Below are 19,064 nucleotides of genomic sequence, written 5' to 3' on the forward strand. Positions count from 1 at the left end.
ATATTACGGGGAAATTCACGCGACCTTGAATGATCTTGGTTTAACTTGACGTTTTGGCCTAGTCGCGGCAATCAACGTTAGGGAGTTTCTTTCTATATACTAATTTATATACTGCCGTATGATTTAATAATAAATGTATTTACGAATATAGCAACAAAATGTAAGACATAAGAAATATCTTATTTAATGTACCTACTGAACACATGGCAACTAAATTACGGTTTCTATTTCTGGCTATAACACCCCATTCAATGGGTAAACAAGGTACTATCATATAATCGACGACGTAATAAAAGCCTATTCAGTTCGTCATAAGTGATATTGGCTGCCACTTGCAGACGTTCATTCTTATACCAGCTTTTTAGATATTTGCAAGATGTTTTTCATGAAGTGCAATAAAATACTAAAAAGATGACCTGGACACTTATCTACACTTTTAAGCTATACAAAAGCATAACTAATTATCCTCAAAAATAGACTAAAATTTGTAAAATAACACTTCTTTTTGGCATCAATAGCATGAGAACCATGAGTGTTAAGTGTGTTTTAAAAATCGTAATCTATACTTAATATTATAAAGCTGAAGAGTTTGTTTGTTTGTTTGAACGCGCTAATCTCAGGAACCACTGGTCCGATTTGAAAAATTCTTTCAGTGTCAGATAGCCTATTTATCGAGGAAGGCTATAGGTTATATAACATCACGCTACTGTCATTAGGAGCGGAGTAGCAACGAAAAATGTTACAAAAACGGGGAAAATTTTGACCCATTCTCTTAGGTGACGCAAGCGAAGTTGCGCGGGTCAGCTAGTCGCAAATAAAGAGACAGGCACCCGACGGTTTCTTTATAAAGAAGTAAAACAATATATTTTTCAGCAAATAATATTGCGCCAGTAATCCTGCAACATCAATTCTCAGATGTAATATCCGGTATAAAGCCTTTATCACTTCTACGAAATATCCAACAGCCTAGAGCCTGAATATTACGCCTGTAATAAACGCTAATCTGTTCAGGCCCTAACGGCTACAATTAACCCTTCGCTGACAGGTGCAAATTACTACCGTCATATTTTTGCATGATCGGTATCAAAAGTGGCAGCCAAATTGTACTCGGAAATAGAATGATCCTTCAAAACTACTGTGCTTATTTGATTTGAAAGCCAAGGTCAAATGAAGGTCAAGTTCGAGAAGATTTTTGCATCTTGATAGATACTAGAGGAATAAACGGGAGTTTACTTATTATTACTCTTTTTATTTTGTCTGTGATTTAAATATTATAATTTTGGTCTCGGACGGCCTCTTAACAGAAACTGTAAGCATACTTTGGACAATTCTAGAGAAAATATTTTTAAGAAAGTTGAAACTTGCAGAGAACTGAAATCAAAGACGAGACTTTGAAGCTATCACCTCTCAGTCGACTATTAGGATTAAGGGTAATGAATCATGAATTTCATAAATCACCGTGATACGTAGACTTAATAGTTTTGAGCTAGATCTAGTATTAGACCTTATATGACATAACGTACGTGACCCGAAACTTAGGGTTTGTATTAATTACAAGTCTAGATATTGCGGTCTCATTTATCATCAACACCGAAACGTCTTTAACAATTCATTGAAAATTGGTTATGCGAGTCATTGAATTAATGTTTCCTTTTGCGACGAATGTCTTTCTAAAAGGCTCTCTATTTATGCTATCTAAATATTATGCTCTCTTTTGAGGTTATATTTTGTATGGCTACTCTAATTATCTGATAGTGTACAAAGTTTGATTACCTATTTCAGCAGCTTAAAAATGTATTTTTGAATATTATACGCTTTTGTTTGACACCAAGTCTTTTACTATCTTCATACAAAATTTCATCGAAATTTGTTCAAAGGTTTAGCTGTGAAAGGGTAACAGACAGACAGACACACATACTTTCATGTTACGTTAATTGTGCATAGAAAATAATGGATATAGCATATTTTACAAATATTTATGTAATAAAGTATGGGAGTCTAGATTTACCACCCTTTCAGCAAACACCTATTTGAAACCTAGTTCTAGAAGGTCAATAGTGACGTGTATTAATTCTAACCCCCAGACTGCATAGCCGTGATAACTCAAGGTAAGGTCATTGTAACCATAAATCAGTTTGATACGAAGCGGTAGTGTTATGTGGTTTCCGTGTATCATTTCCTGCGGTAGAGGGTTAGGCGCGGTATGTCATTAGCAAGGGTTTTTGTTTTTTTACGATGTAAGGTGTGAAAAGCCTTGACTTTGATGTTGATTGTACTAAAATAACCAATGTGCTCGCGTTGTTGTATTTTTATTGTTTTCAGAGCTACTTATAACGAAATAATACATTGCTTAACAGGTGTTAAAGGCAATGATTTTAAAGGTTACGAAAGTTTATTTATTATCCAACGTTTTTTAACAACTAAGGTCGGCCTTCGTTATCGGGGTACTATACCCGTTTAGCAATTTAGTGTTATGTACTAGCCGCAGTATCTCAAAATCCCAAAATAAATATTTTAGCGTCTAAGGGTGCGCTTGTGGCACGTTCTTGGCTAAACTGCTTAACAGACTACGGTACAATCTGAAAGAATAATGATTGATTTCTCGTAGAAAAATATAGTCTATCTTTACTCATTAAAATCTAAATAAGCGGAACCACGCCATAGAAGTTACTAAATCCAAGTTTTAAATTTTTTGTCCAACAACAATTGCCGAAATTAATAGAATATCCTTTTAACTGAGTTCAAATTAGTTGACCACTCCATCACGTAGAGAAGTAAGTTCTTACTTAACTAATAAATATCTTTCTTGTACAGAACGACAAATTACTGATTTCTATTCAAAAGCTGTGAATTAATTTAGAAGCTTCAGAGATTGTTTCATTTTTGTTAAATGTGAAAATATCACTTATTTTATTGCCCAATCGTTCGGGCGTTAGAGTATGTGACGTTTGATATTCGATTCCTGATTTGGGATAGGCGTTAGCAGGGATTTTTTCCTTTAAAAGCTTTAATTTCTATTCTTACTGCAGAAAAGTTTCGGTCCGTATTATTTGGAAACCAATATTGTAAAATCCGAAAAGTGCTCTTAGCATCATATCAATACATTTGCTTGCAACTTCGAGTATAATAGGCGTTAAGCTATATAAGGGAACCTATATAAAATCTACTCTGTGGTCTAAGTTCGTGATCTGACACTATAAAAATGCAAATAAAATGCAAGCTGTACCTTCAAACCAATTTATTACTCTTTGTTCAAACATCTAAGGTTCAACGACCTCGTTAACTTCAGCGCCTGTTAAAATCTACCGAGCAAATAAATCATAGTAATTTTATTATAAGCTCTTTATCAAGTTTGTGATGAGGAGATTTTGTTTTAATACCTGCCGTAAGACCTTCATAGCAAAACTAATAAGTTTTGCTTTGCCCCCCAACGTCTAGAGAAGCAAAGGAGGGGGTGACACAAAGGATCAGAAATGGTTGAAGTGTCAACCAGGCATTTACTGGCACCCCCGCCCCGAAGATAAGATAAGATAAGAAAAGAAGACCTTCATTAAAAGAATTAATTACTCAAGCTACCTCATATAGATATTACTTTCAAACTTTTAAAACTAGCTGTGATAATCAAGTGGTAAGTATACGCAATTGTCTCCAACTATATGGTCAAAACTTTGGTCGGGAGTTGAAACCTACAGGAGTCTACGCCAAAGTCACCGATTCGCCCACAAAATGTCGGCGGGTCTTCAGTTCAAAATAAACATGTCAGTGATTCCTAAACTGCCTTTGAAATAAAGCCGCTAACATAAGTCGGCGAGGCGGTGGCTGGTGTGTAGGTAGACTTCTTAAGGTATCGCAATATAGACTTTTCAGAATGATGTATGTGAAAAATTATCAATGGTTTTCAATTTACTTGGTGAAGGAAAACATAGTGAGGCAACCTGGATGCTTGGAAATTTTACACAGCCCTTGAGGGTATACTAATTCTATACAGTGAAACACAAATGAATGCTAAACAGAGACACTACTAACAAATTAAATATACAACATACACGACCACAGTCTAAAGTACAAAGCCAAATAGCCTACTACATCAAACTACGTTGTTTACCGTATGTCCGTTGCTCCGTACACGGCTATAACGCTTCAGCAGGCGGAAAGCGTGAAAAAAACGTATAAATTTACTTTTAGATACAAATAGTGCAAGATTAATAGTTTGGGAAACACCTTGAACTTTGTAAGACAGTAATTAATGTACAGTTGAGTGAATAGTGGGTCTTTTTAGATAAGCTTTGATTTTTGTGTTGTTGAGGACAAAATTAAGTGTACATTTCTAAAAAAAGTGAATGTAAAATTTGGTACCTATATCTTCTGCTGTTATAGTCATACTACGTTCAGTTTATATAACAAAAAATGATATGGGTTTTCAAATATAGTTACAAAACATAGTGTAATCAAAGTTCAGACCAAAAATATATTAGGATTCGTTTTATATAGAAACTAAATGTTTATTAAATAAAACAATTAAGGAATTTCAAAAGATCGTGTTATTATTTAAGTGTTATATTTATACACACAAAACTTTAAAGGGTTAGTAAAAGCAGGTCTATTATACAATCAAAATTGATTACAAAACACATTCCATCATATTTTAAGGCTTTAATTCCATATAAAATCAAGTTGGAGTCCTTCAAGGAAGCGTTATTGTGCCAATATTCGTGGAATCGCAAGAAAATCTGCCTACGCAGAGGATGTTATGTCCTTTACAGTTCACGAATAATGTACAGGGCACATTAATCATGTCTCCGAGCATGTAACCCTCATTACAGAATAATACAAAACCAGTGATATGGAATTCCAGTTAAAACGTATTCATGTCTATATTTAGAAAGCTACGCACGCTGTAGGATAAACTTTTAGTAAACGTATTTCGTATTTAAACTAACGTTTTTCGTATCTTGTGCCTTTAATTGTGACATTATAAACTTTTTTTTGATAAATTGGAAAGGTACTGAATTTTAGTTACGACTTATTTAAAGCGCAAAGCCACCATTTTTAAATTAAAGGCATTTTAACAATAAGCAAGAGCGCGAAGGATATTTTAAAGTTGTACTCACATAATAAGTTTTTACTTAACTTAACTATTACATTTCCTTAGTAATTTTCGTAAGTACAGCCATAAGAAGCCTTACATTTAAACACGAAACGAAATATCTAAAAACTAAATCAAAAGCTTTTACCAACCAACCTTTCCTCACTATTCGTCCCCCACTATACCAATAGGTGAGACAGTGTTATCTTAACGACGCTGACCTTCACTGATAAGCAATACAGAAGGCAGGCACGCCATACCGGCGTTTCTTTGAAACGTATAGCTTTCTGTGTCAAGTAGCTCAGTCATGGTCTAGGACCTAATCTATGATTATCTTTGACCTTTTAGAAGGAATTTGTTATGTAATCGCGATTGTTTTTTTTTTACTTTGGAAGTAAATTAGATAGTTTAAAGTGAGTTTATAGGTAGTATTATCTAGTATTATCCGGGAATAACTGCGATTTTAACTTAGATCACTTGATGTTACAGTACAAGCTACACTTGCTCTGGTTATTCCAATAGAATTTATAATCTGCTGATTTTGGAATCGAATATGATTATTATAAATTTACAGAGTATTAAAATATTGCCTGCACTGGGACTTCTTACTATCGACTACCAATGACAATCTCATCAGCGTGTCTTGCAAAAACTATTTTTTCAATTAATCATGCTGTATCAAAGATATATACTATAGTTACTGAAACATGAATTTATATTTTAGGTAAAAAATGTCGCAACACATCCAACTTAGAACCCCTTTTTCCACGATCAGGTAAAATACCCATACCGGTAAATAGTCTATGCGTACTAAAATAAGGTTTCGATTTGACTAGAAAATTATATTAATATTTAAGTATTTAGTGCTACATTGCATTATATTTTAAAAGGATCTTTATGTATTTAATTTTTTTATTTCTTAAAATCTTTAAGGTATTCGGTACTAAGAACTAATACTTATTGTTTAGAATAAAACATTAAGAAACACTTTGTGTTCGACAATCCATTATACTTTTTATGTTTTTCTCAGAAACTTTTAATATTACGCAGAAGAAATTTTTATGTTTAGTGTTAATTGTAAAGTTTTAAGGTCAACTGAAGGTCAATTTCAAGTAAAACTTATAAAACCTGAGGCTTTTACTTAGAGGTCAGTGGTTTTTCTCTTTATTTGAATACTGCTTACACTAAGGAGACGGGGACATACTTACTAATATTATGAATGCAAAAGACACAGCTCAACACACAGCGGTAGTGCGACTTTCGACAACCCGGTAACAAAAAAATGTATAAAAATCTGATCAGCGCCTCTAGTGGGCATTGGAAGAACTATTTTTGCAGTAAATTTTAAATGTCAAATTCTCGATACTCGATGATACCGATTGTAAAGAATCTCGCTACTGAACTGATTTTATTGAAGAGATGCGTGATTGTGGAAAGGAAATGTAGCGAGCGACACTGCTGGCGCTTTGGTTTTGTGTACTTAGGCGAAAGCCTGCGCTAGTTCGGTGCGGCAGTCGTCTCCTCGCAGTTTTATTGTTATAAGCTTATACCCATATATTAGTATGTCTGGTATGTTTATCTGGTACCAGGAAATATATAATACAGGTTAAGGTCACCACGAAACTAACATTGCGTCGGGAGGTCCTGGATTCGATTCTCACACGGAGCAGTTATTTGTGCGATCTACAGATAATGGTTTCTGGTTGTACTTTGTATCCGTTATTTGCATGTTTGTAAAAGTCCCCGCGACACAGGACCAAATCTTAGTGCGGAAGTTATTTTTTAAACAAACTCGCGATCCCCACGCTGTACATTTTGTACTCGAATACAGGGAGAAACTTTAAACATATTCTTAAACACGAACTCTTCGAATGAGTTCACGAAATGGTTAGGTTGTGTTAGTTTCTGTGACAACAAACAAATAAACAAACCTTCTATTGTTATTTCCCGTACACCATTATCTATCTATTGATTAGTAATAACTCTATCGTCGTCGGCTATTCCGCGGCCATTAAATACAAATTGTTGTTCGGTTTTAACTGTAAATTGGGAAGTATTGAATTGACTATCGTTCGGGCCGCACTTATTGCACCGACGTTAAATGACCCTGTAGCCACAAAGCTCGTAATGGCAAAGTTAGTTATCAATAAATGCAATTGATTTAAAGCGAAAATTGTTATAATAATTCTACATCCTACTTGGTATTAAGTAAAAAGGCAATTATTTATAGATGTATGCGTAATGATTCATACTGTTACATAAAAATCTTCTGTAGTTTTAGAATTGGAAGGAATCTAGTGGACTTTACTAATATGTTATCCTATAAACTCAAACTATTGTGAAGATTGATAGCTGAATGTTTATTTATCAGTCACGCAAAAACAACAGAACGTACTGTGTAGGTTGATGCACTAATTTAACTAGAAAGGATGGCGATGGAATTTATTTTGATAGCATTTTGTAGATTATTTGTAGAAAATACAGAGATCAACATTAAATATTGTTATTAATTTATTTTAAGGTATAACATGACTGTAGGTAAAAGGAAGACTTAAAGTGAGGTTCACAATTCCCGGATAAATATCAGATAGCTTTTCAAATGGAATTTTATCAGTACCTAGTTTTTCTCTATATTATTATGTTACTTCTTTTAATATTAGATATTTTATCTACGACGTGACACTGGAACTAAGCCTACTAAATGACCTGCCCAATAAATCTTAAACCCAAACAGGTACAAACGATATAACATGTTAGCATTACAACGCGACGTCACTCGCGTCAATAGTTCAATCAACGTCACCGACGTCAGCGTCAGGTAATGTGAGCCTCTGACATTAGTACTGAATAATTTATTAGTTCAAATTAGAAAGGAAGCTACGTCAAATAACTGTGTGCTGTAAGACAGGTGTTTTTGTTTAATATTTTATCAATTGTTCGTTCATATGGATTGAAAAAGTAGGCCTTTGTAGTATCAAGGTTTTTCAAGATTTTGATTGTATTTAAGGACTGCAGGATCGATAAGAAAGTATTTTCTTTTACTTTGGTAAGTAATAGGAATCAGATTTGGAGAGCTTTAGAATTTTATTTTGATGCAGATAAAATATTGTGTTTATTAAACATATTTAAAATCTGTGTTTATTAAACATATTTAAAATCTGTAATATTTCATCAATAATAATATTCGCACATATCAGAAGACGTGCTGTATATTTGTTAAAATGTAATTGCTAAATTGCGAGAATCTTTCATATACAATTTGGGAATTTAACATGAATATAGGAGTTTTATAGAACATTAACGTAAAAATTAATGTAAGCGTTGTAATTATTTTCTCCAGTTGTGGTAAGCAGCTAATGTGTTTATTTGTGTATTTCGTTTACACAATGACAACGTTTTAACCATACAAACAAAAATATAGGAATTAAATTTTCCTTTATTTATTTGTATTGTTTGCTGTTGTTAAAACCTAGATTTATTAATTTCCTATTCATAACCACAATATGTTTGAATGTATGAAAAATATACATTCGTATAAATGATAACACAAGATTTAAATCGCTTTCGTTCATTACGTTTATATCAAGTTTTTCCGGTGTAAATATTATCCTAAGAATTAATTAAGATTATAAACTGTCTGTGTACCAAATTACATAAGAACCCGTTGAGAAGATTTGTCTTCAATCGTATACATATTAGTATATCACACGTAAAATAGCTGTGAGGTTTAATTCATCTACTAAGTTACTAAATAAAGCAAATGAACTTACTGTATCATTTATACCAATCCGTATATAATATTCAAATAATATCATTGTTAACGAACTGCCTTACTAATAAATATCGTGTAAGTTCTGAATATTATACAGCGTTTTATCGTTTTTATTCAACAACCGTTTTAAAATTGATTGAAGGTAGGAACAGGAACAGTAGGAAGGAACTTACACAATGTTTATTGGTAAGACAGATAGTATAATGAAACTCACCATATTAAAAAGAACAGTGCCGTGGGCCAGGTGCACGGTATCATCTTCGGAAGATCGTCTCGCGTTGGAGGTCATTCCAACTTCAACAGTTTATCTGAAACAATTCATAGAAAATGTTACGGTACTAAATTTTCTAAAGCTTGAAGGATGTCCGCTAACTGTACCAATGTCCGCGTAGCCGGATAAGTGTACATACTCGTAGCAAGTGTTTTCATACGGCCTATATAGGACAACTGCAACAACGGTAACGCGATTCTATCGAGTATCGAGAGTTTGATATGATTTGTGCCCGCTAGAGGCGCTGATCAGTACCGCGATTCTCTGCCACTATCGACTACCGACAACCGGCTAGCTATCGAAATTTTGACATTTAGAATGTACTTACTGCCAAAATATTTCCTCAGAGGCACTGATCAGATTTTCATACAAAATTTCTCGATGACAGGTCGGTTGTCGGTAGTCGTTAGTAGTAGAGAATCGAGCTACAGATTTTCAAACAATTTTTTCCAGAAAATGTGTTAAAGACAAAAAGACGATGTAAGTGCTTTACGCGCCTTTCACGATGGTTAAGTTAATTTTAAAACTTAATTTTTCGATTTTTTCGATTTGTTTCGACTTTGTTTTAGTAGTTTCGTGAAAACATTAACTTAAATAATTTAAGTTGTTTACTTTTTAATAAGAAAATTTCAAGATCCAGACATTTTGCTAGGAATTCGTAAAATTATTACTAACTTAGACCTTAACTACTTCTTTACAATTATGTAATAAAGCTGTGAAATTTTCATGTTTCTATACACGTGTCAAACTAAGGTTAAATCTAAGTAAATAAAGTACCAATGATTGACTTTGAACACGCAAAAAATACAATAACACAACTATTTTTTTAGTTTCGTAAAAAAAAATTAGGTAACGCATTTAATCTCTAGTTAAAAAAATTAAATACCATGTAAGTATTTGTATATATTTTACAAAAAATGTGCATTTCTTTCCTCCAAAATAAACTAATTCTTAGTTTTCCGGTTTCTTGCAGTGTTATAATTGCTTATCCGGTTAGTTCTTTGTTTCTGTTTGGAATGTATCCAAGTATCCAATATTACTATAAAAATCAAAATATAAAACGCTAATTATACGGTGCTTTATTTATAAATTGTAATTTTTTCTTCACAATCACACGACTTCAAAAAGCTTTACTTACAAAATAAAAACAATTCGCAAAACAAAGCTATAGAAAAATTCCAATAACACAAAATCACTTTATATTGGCGGAGACACAAAGCCGCGGCGAAACCTAATAATTTAATAATAAGCTATCGATCTCGGTATAAATCGATACCGACCTACTGACCGATGACGCTTACTCAGAACTAATTTCGATGGAAGAAGCTCGTTCTAGGAACACTGTCTAGGCTTTAAGTATTACAGTTTCAATTTAATATAAAGGTCTTGCTTGGCAGTATTAAAAAAGTTTGTGTTTAAGAATGTGCAATAAACTCGTGTGAAAAATGTTACGTGCATAATATTAAAAAAATTGTAGAAGCTTTTGTAAGACTTTTGTTTCGCTAGAATTTATTCTGAATTATGTATTTTTAAATGCAACTGGCCAAAACCAAATATTATTCCAAAATAACAAACATGATCATCGATCAACAATTACACTACGCATTTCAAATTAAAAGGGGCATAATTATTATGGACCACAAAAAAAAATAGAGTCAAAAAAATCTATTCCATCATTCGGTAAAAAATTAACAACTAGAGTTGCTTTAAAGAGACAAATTCAAAACAAATTCTCAAATAAAATTCATCGAGAAAACGTTCTCTCAATGATTTATGAACCGTTAACGAAAAGTTAATACTGAATCGGATGTCTCATGAACTATTCAACGACTTCCTCCGACTTCCTTCACTTTTGTATCACGTAATAAGCTTTGTTGCTGTTTGCGAATTGCTTTTCAAATAATAAACCTTTGATTTTAAGCTTTTTATCGTTTCGTAATGTTTTGTAGAAGTGTATTATTATTATTGGAAGAATCTGTGAAATAAAAGTGAATATAGATTTTGTTGTTCATTAGCTGTCCTGCGTGTTTAAGCATGTATCAGGAATGTAGTCCAATTGATACTCTTTTACATCAATTTTCTGTATGTTATTAATATTGGTTTAGCCTTTTAACCAATTTTAGTTTTTTTAGGTCTATACGTCACCTAAGTGACCCAAACAATTTAAAGAAAATCTTTTAATGCGTGAAAAGATGTTCGATATCAGTGAATTTAAGATATCTTCAGTATTAAAAGTAGTTTCCAAGACCTTCCTTTTTTCCACCCTATGTAATGTTATACTTAAACTGTTGTTGAATAGCAAATAAAAAATTGTAGAATGAATATCTCTTTTATTGTAACTTTCTTATAACTAATTCATTACAGTCTCACAGCTGGATACGAAACTCTTCTCAAACGTATAAGATGTATTTTCCATTTTATTTATGAAGTTCAATAAATTCTACTTTGCCGGCATTCATTGTTTATCCGCAGTTTGGTCGGCGTGTGATTATAGGTGCATTACCCGAACTGAGTTTAAAGATAGATTTATTGGTCTAGACGTGCCTTTATTAATTTGTATCGTTTATTAATTTAAATGCAGTTTATGTTCACGTTTTTGTTGTTTTTTTATGTTTTATTTTGCATTTCCCTGATAGATAACGAAAAGACAAAATGTTTAAGAATCAAAATATTTTGTAGAAGGTTTCTATATACGTGCCTTTTAGATATTCTTTTGCTATTCTAATTATTTTTATGGTCACATAAGAGAGTATGGGCCAAATTTTTTCCCGTTTTTGTAATATTTTTTATTGCTGCTCTGCTCCTATTGGTCGTAGCGTAATGATATATAGCCTATAGCCTTCCTCGATAAATTGACTATCCAACACTGAAATATTTTTACAAATCGGACCAGTAGTTCCTGAGATAAGCGCGTTCAAACAAACAAACAAACAAACTCTTCAGCTTTATAATATTAGTATAGATTAATTCTGAAGTCATCTTCAGCAATAACCACAGTTTAGTGAATTTAGACAAATCCTTCCCATGATGCAATACGTCTGCCCACAATTCTGTCTCTCTACACGATCAGAATGAAAATGTAGTTTCTAAGAACGAGGAATAACAACTAGGAACTAAAATACGCAATAAATATCTGTTTGATGTATTTTATTCCTTTGGCCATAATACAGCTAAGGTTTCAATATTCCATACAGTATTCAATTACCAAAGAAAGCTCAAAGAAAATCCTATCTATAATGAATTATTAATTAAGTAGAACAATATCTCGGTGATATTAATTTACAATCACTCGCACGCGCCTATGAAAGAGATTATTGGAAGTTCCAACTGAAAATAGATAGAATAGAATAAATAAAATTCAAACAAAAGTAATTGGTTCAAAGGTTATGTTGTGGTTTTAAAGTATTAAAAAAGTATAACGCTCTATCGAGTTGCTATCGGGAAATTTAACATAGAATCGTTTTATTGATACAATCGTTTCACTTTTGGATTAAAGTTTTGATCTATAAAATAATACTCATGTTATAAAAAAGCACGCATGTATTTGTGCAATTATTTGTGCGATCCACGTATAATTGATTCAGGTCTGGTTGTACTTTGTGTCCGTTGTTTGTATGTTTGTAAAAGTCCCCGCGACACAAGAGAAACTCTTAGTATGAAAGTTATAAAAATAACAAAAAAAATGTTTGTATCCAAAAACCAGTTACTTATAATGTCAGCGCGGTATACCCCAAAAGTTTTTAAAACATGTATACTATAGAGGTATATATGTTACTGTAAAAGCCCGAACAGTGGTAAATCCTAAGATTTTCCGGTAAAACCTAAGATTTACCAACTCTCAATGGTAAAAGTCCGAACAAGCCAGAATTTAAATACTATGTAACGATATATAAAAAAATCCTCCTTCATAACTATGTTAATAACTATTTCACGGTATAATTATATACTATGTCATAGTTATAAAGAAGGAGTTTTGGGCAAAGCGACATGGGTAGGTTAGGTTAGAAGGCTAAGGTGGGAGCGAGCGAAGCGAAGCTCCCACCTTAGCCTTCGTGGTTATTTTTTTTTAACCACCCAGAAGGAGGAGCCCCGCGAAGCGGGGCTCCGGCGACATCTCGATATCATCAAGTGAATATAGGTAAAAATTCGAAATAAAATAATTGTTCGGACTTTTACCATTGCGAGTTGGTAAATCTTAGGTTATACCGGAAAATCTTAGGATTTACCACCGCTCGGGCTTTTACAGTAACATATACATGACATCGCGTATACGTCATACACTACCATCCTAGCCTCTGGGGAGTTTAGTATCAAGTTGAAAACTCACGCCTTTACTTCTTACGCAAGCAGAACTGAAGAGAAAATTTGCTGACTTTTTACTAAAGGTTTTTGTCTTCGTCTCGCAATCGACAATCATTACACATTTTAAATTAAAGTTGTCTTGTCTCATATTAGTCTGTCTGTCTAATTAGTGACTAACTCAAGATTTATTTAACGGATTTTTATGTTGTCTTCACCAACAGAAAGAGCAATTTCAAGAAAAAAAATTGTGTATAAACCGGGTTCAACCAGGCTGAAGTCGGGCGGCCAAGCGGGCCGCCCGACTTCAGCCTGGTTGAACCCGATACAAGATATAATTTAATGTAATAATACCAAAATATAGGTATTTTAACACTCATTCATTCATTCATTCATTCATATCGTATGGTTAGTGGTCAACCTAGTGTCAAAGTTGTTCAAGCCGCCCGTAAGGCCTTTGACATGGCTTAACGACTGTTATCTTAGTAGACAACAACCGGGACCGACTTTTTACGTGCCCTCCGAAGCACGGAGACGCCCAGCTCAAATACCACTATGCGGTCACCCATCTATAGAATGACCGCGCCAACGGTTGCTTCACCCACAGATCTATGTCAGACGGGTGAGCGCAACTGGCTACGGGCGCCTCAATTTTAACACTAATTTATAATAAATAACTTGTCATAAATGCTTGAAGAAGTCTAGTAAATGTGACGATATTTGCATGCCTTAATTTTGTACAAAGCAAATACCTGCCTACTACAGTAAAATGGTAATCTAATAAATATTTCGCGCACATATTTTGTCTTAGAGAATTACTCTATTAACTAATACAAAAGCCTTTTAAACTAGAAGATGATTAGGTATATCTTTTGATCTATATAATACGAAACCTCTCAACAAGATGTTTTTAAATTACCTTTGTATTAATATTCTGCTTTTAGAACAAAGTTAGGGGTTTTAACCAAGCAAAAGCTAATCGTCGTTTAGTACAAGTACTAAGAAGTCTTCGTTTATGATGTATTTAAAGGATTTTAGGTTCAATGACTGTATAATCGAATTAATTCAACCAGTCTTTGTTTACTAAGTATATGAAATATTTTCCTAGAAAATATTTTACTCTGATAATATGATATTTCTATCATTCCATTACGATTAAATGGGCGTAATATTATGTATTTACCTATTAAGTGTCTGCTACAATACTTTTCACAGTTGTTACGATATTACTTATTTGTGATAGTCTAAAAGATAAAAAATCAATTGTTTGTTTGTTTATTTGAACGCGCTAATCTCAAGAACTACTGGTCCGATTTGAAAAATTCTTTTAGTGTTGGATAGCCCATTTATCGAGGAAGGCTTTATATAATCACGCTAAGACTAATAGGAGGAGAGTACCAGTAAAAAATGTAACAAAAACGGGGAAATATTTCACCCATTCTCTTTTCTGTGACGCAAGCGAAGTTGCGCAGGTCAGCTAGTACGAAATAAATAGTTAATGTTTCAGTACTTTTATATTGTCGAATCCATCTTTCAGCAGTCACTCGCGATCATTGAACCATCAAATTGAAAGAGTTATACACAACTTTTCAAAGTAAACCCTCTCTCAAAGATCATGCGAAGAGATAAACGGAAACTATTTGAAAGCTATAAGATGTATAGATGTACAGTTGGCAATGAAAAATGACGAAATATTTTCTTTGCTTTTGCATTTTCTAGCTCTACAACGAACAGCAATTTCTACTACTAACTACAAGAATTCTAGATTTAATAACCACTAATCTTTTATTACCAATTTTTAAAGTGCGCACTTTTCGTTTTTTACAGAAACTATTATGTACTTGTTAAAATGCTACGAGAATTTGAAGGCTTTGTTTCGACCACGATTCAAATACACTTGGACCACTAACGAGACCGTTATTTTGTTTTCTAGAATGGAGAAACGCTAAATGCTCACCTCAATCTTTGAGCATTTGACAACGAGAAAAATCAAGCAGTCATATTTCTTCACTCATATTTCTGCTAACTGTACTTCTCGATACAAAGTGGTATCAATGTATCTAGCATTGAGTTTAGAGCATCAATTACATTAAGCAATGAATATATCAGATTGCAAGAGAACATTCTAGAGAATTTGGTGAAACGTTGCTTTGACTCTGATCAGGAATTTACATTACTGAGAAGTTCTATCTGTGAGTAGAGTATCTGTATTGCAATGACCCAATAAGACGTGTTTCATAGGATTGGAATTCGACTGTAATTGGATGCAAGTAGGGAGCCGCACTTCATTGGCAAACTTTTGAATGCAATTTTAGGTGTGGGGTATTTCATTTTCTAAATTTATGATCTAAAGGTGGGTTAGCGAGCTTTATTATCCACCTGTGGTTATATTTTCATTTAGTATTAACCTTTTCACAACTATTGTTATGTAGGTCTTACCTAGACTGAACTTGTATGATTCAACAAAACATTAGTTCAACAATTTAATTGTAAAAACCGAACAAAGAGACCTATTATGAGAGGGAGGTATTGATTGGTATAATTTACTAGCCGTTTCTTTAAGAGTGAGTTTTATATCCGCAAAGTTATTGAAAATGAAGATGCTCTTTGGTCTAAACTTACGACCTATAACAATCGAACGTACTGCAAAAACTCGTTAAAATATGTAGATTAGTTCAAGACACGTCCGCTTGTAGTAAAAGTTTTATGAAACCTCGAATTATTTAGTTTAGGCCTCAATGAACGAGAGAACTGGAACTTACCTCGGGTCTATTACCTCATTTCCCTAACGTCCGATAATTTACCAAGTCTCTCGTGACAGAAAAACCAGGGAATAATTAATGCTTGGTTCGAACCGGGACTCGAACCTGATCTTTCTGCGCAGCTGTCGCTATTACCAACCACAATACAGAAGTTATGAAAGTACTGTGTGTAGGACATACATTAGCATTAAACCTAGTATTCAACAATACTACAAACTTAAACAAGAGTGTAAGCAACACAATTAATCAAAATAGACCCATATTCAGCTAAACTTTAGGCGTTAATTATGCTATTGTTTGACCTGTCTTTCTTATCTAGAACTAACAAGCCTGAAGGGTTTTGTGTAACTTTGTACGTATTCAACAATTTGCCAAACATTGTAGCTTATTGTGAAATTATTAAGACTTGTTCTTGGCATTTAGAAACAAATAGAAATATTATCTTTTAAACTAACTGATCCACGTGGTCTCTCGCTGCCTCGGGCGTGGATCACGGAATTTAACAATGCCAAAACTCATCAAAACGGATGAACGGTTTCACTGTAAAAGCGTAAGACATACACCGACTCTTATAAAATATCCAAACATTGAAACTTCCTTAATTATTTTTTACCGTAAAAATACGCGTGAAAGTCTGAGAGAGACCTGTTTAATTTGTTAACTCGCCTACCTAGCCTTTTGGGTCGTGTAAAAGAGCTCTAATTAAAAATATATCTCGCTGAACTTATTTCAATGAAACCTGTTCGTGGCTCCGAATTTATTTGAGGAGCTATATTGAGGACACTTAATTCCCACCGAGAGGCTCGAACAAAAAGTGGACTACATCGTAAAGTGCTTGAATAAAATTAGTATGTATGAACGTAAAATAAACGGCAAATTCAAATAGGATTTGTGAGGTCTAAGCCTAAATTGCGAAAAAAATATTTGGGAGACTTAAACCTTTTCATTTGCTTCTATGTTTCAAGCTTCGCGACTTCGTGGAAAACCATATTTTCGATTATTTGTTACTCCTGTATATACTAAAAGGAACAAGCGGAACAAGTAATGTAATTTATTTCTAAATGCTAAATTGATGTTTTTGTTACAAACTCTGGGTCTTAGTTAATTTAAACAAACACTTTTTGAATCAGTTTATATTCTACCTAAATTAAACGAGATAAAAAAAGAAACTGGCAGTCCATCCATAAATTTGTGCAGAAGTTCACGAGTAACGATTAAAATATAATAATATGAGAAGGTGCTACACATCCCAGGAAAGGACGTAACATAACGCTCATTAAAAATCTAAACAAAACTCCAGTAGGCAATACTATCAAAATCAAGTCTTTATATATTATTACCAGTGACTTTTACAGACTAGCGACATCAAAAAGGATATATAGTTTCCGCCTTCCTCACTTACTTTTTGCGTATTTCCACCACTTTATTCAGTGGGACCTCTGTAAACCCGGATCAACAAAAGTCCTAAACAAATAGGAAAAACGAGGCTCGTATCATATGTACGCAATAAAATTGGTTGCAGAAATAAATAAGATTGGATGTAGGAAACAGTTGTGAAGATAAAGGAAAGCAATATTTTTATTTAGGGAAATATATTTTAGTAAGTCGACGGTGTGACGTAGGTAATAGTTGAGATGTTTTGGCATCACATTTTAGTCCGATTCTTCAAGGGATTTGTATTAGTGTATTCCACTATTTAATTAGGTACATTTTCTACCAAATAACTTCCAAATGCTCGGACACCAGAAATCAATTACCGATGCGTCGTTTTTTTAGTCATTTACCGACCGAAATTTGTACGTACGTAAAAAAAAGTAATTTAAGGGCATGATAAAAGATTCTCGAGGTTTTTTCACAGATAATGTTTTCAAAAACAGTAGAATCTACTGAATTCACTTGTGTATAAATTTGATTAGTTAACATGAGCTGCAAGATAGACTATAGATAGCACCTTCTAAGGAGCAATTCGTGATCTATCTTTCTCCCAAATTATGTTCCATTTATTTGGAACTAAGTTTTGATTTTATTCAAAGTATCTTAAGTAACATTACTTTAATATTTGTTTGAACTTGTACCGAACAAACAAAAGTTTGAAGTTTAACCTAAATTTTGCTAAAGTATTACAGTTTTACAAAATGGGAACTGAAGCAAAATCGAGAATAAACTAATGAACTATTAACTATTGCCTAAACTAATTAAGATATTAAAAGTAGGTAAAACACGAGAATAACGCAGTGCGACCGTCGTATCTTTAACCTCAAAATGTGTCCAAAACAATAATTTAGAATTATAATACCTTTCGCGAAATTTACGCCTTCATTATAAACATAATTTTCCGACCGCACATAACAATTTACATTTTAATAGTATTTTTGAAAATTTTAGTCAAGGAAATTCCAGTCCCAACATTTCAGAAATGACTATAATTTAAAATAAATTAGAAGTTAAATATCACCTAAATTAAAACGGTGGCTGGCAGTGTCAAGGATTTTATAAATTCATTAAATTCAAACCTCAATTTTGGGCTATTTCATTACCTTCAAAATTATATCTACGACGATCATTTGGTATAATTTTTCGGTGATTGACTGTCTGAATTATTCCCACAGACCTGTTATTAAGGTCTTCAATCAACACCAAACCTTCATTTTCGTCTATATTATTTACTTCTGTTACAATTATATTGAAACTAACCACTATATTAGTGTCAAAAATGATACCATCAAAATATTAGCCACCCGTGATTGCTTTTATACCTTCGTGATTCGTGATATTAGTCAAATATTTATTTACTTTTTGTGTTGCTTTTTTATCAAGTTGTTCATATTTTTTTATATCAATAATTTTACTTTTATCAAATAGTATATTAGACTT

General features: G+C 33.1%; 1 protein-coding gene across 2 annotated transcripts in view; it reads right to left on the reverse strand.

Moving 5' to 3' along the window:
* Positions 1 to 19,064, reverse strand: part of alka (glycine receptor subunit alpha alkaliphile) — a 56,613-nt gene that overhangs the window by 28,774 nt on the left and 8,775 nt on the right. For both annotated transcript variants that reach the window (XM_076116469.1, XM_076116468.1), the window contains exon 2: positions 9,073 to 9,166. In XM_076116469.1, coding sequence (XP_075972584.1) covers positions 9,073 to 9,116 — 44 coding nt within the window. In that variant the 5' untranslated portion in view covers positions 9,117 to 9,166. The remainder of the gene's footprint in view (positions 1 to 9,072; positions 9,167 to 19,064) is intronic.

Source organism: Anticarsia gemmatalis, chromosome 7 (genome assembly GCF_050436995.1).
Source record: "Anticarsia gemmatalis isolate Benzon Research Colony breed Stoneville strain chromosome 7, ilAntGemm2 primary, whole genome shotgun sequence".
NCBI lineage: Eukaryota > Metazoa > Arthropoda > Insecta > Lepidoptera > Erebidae > Anticarsia > Anticarsia gemmatalis.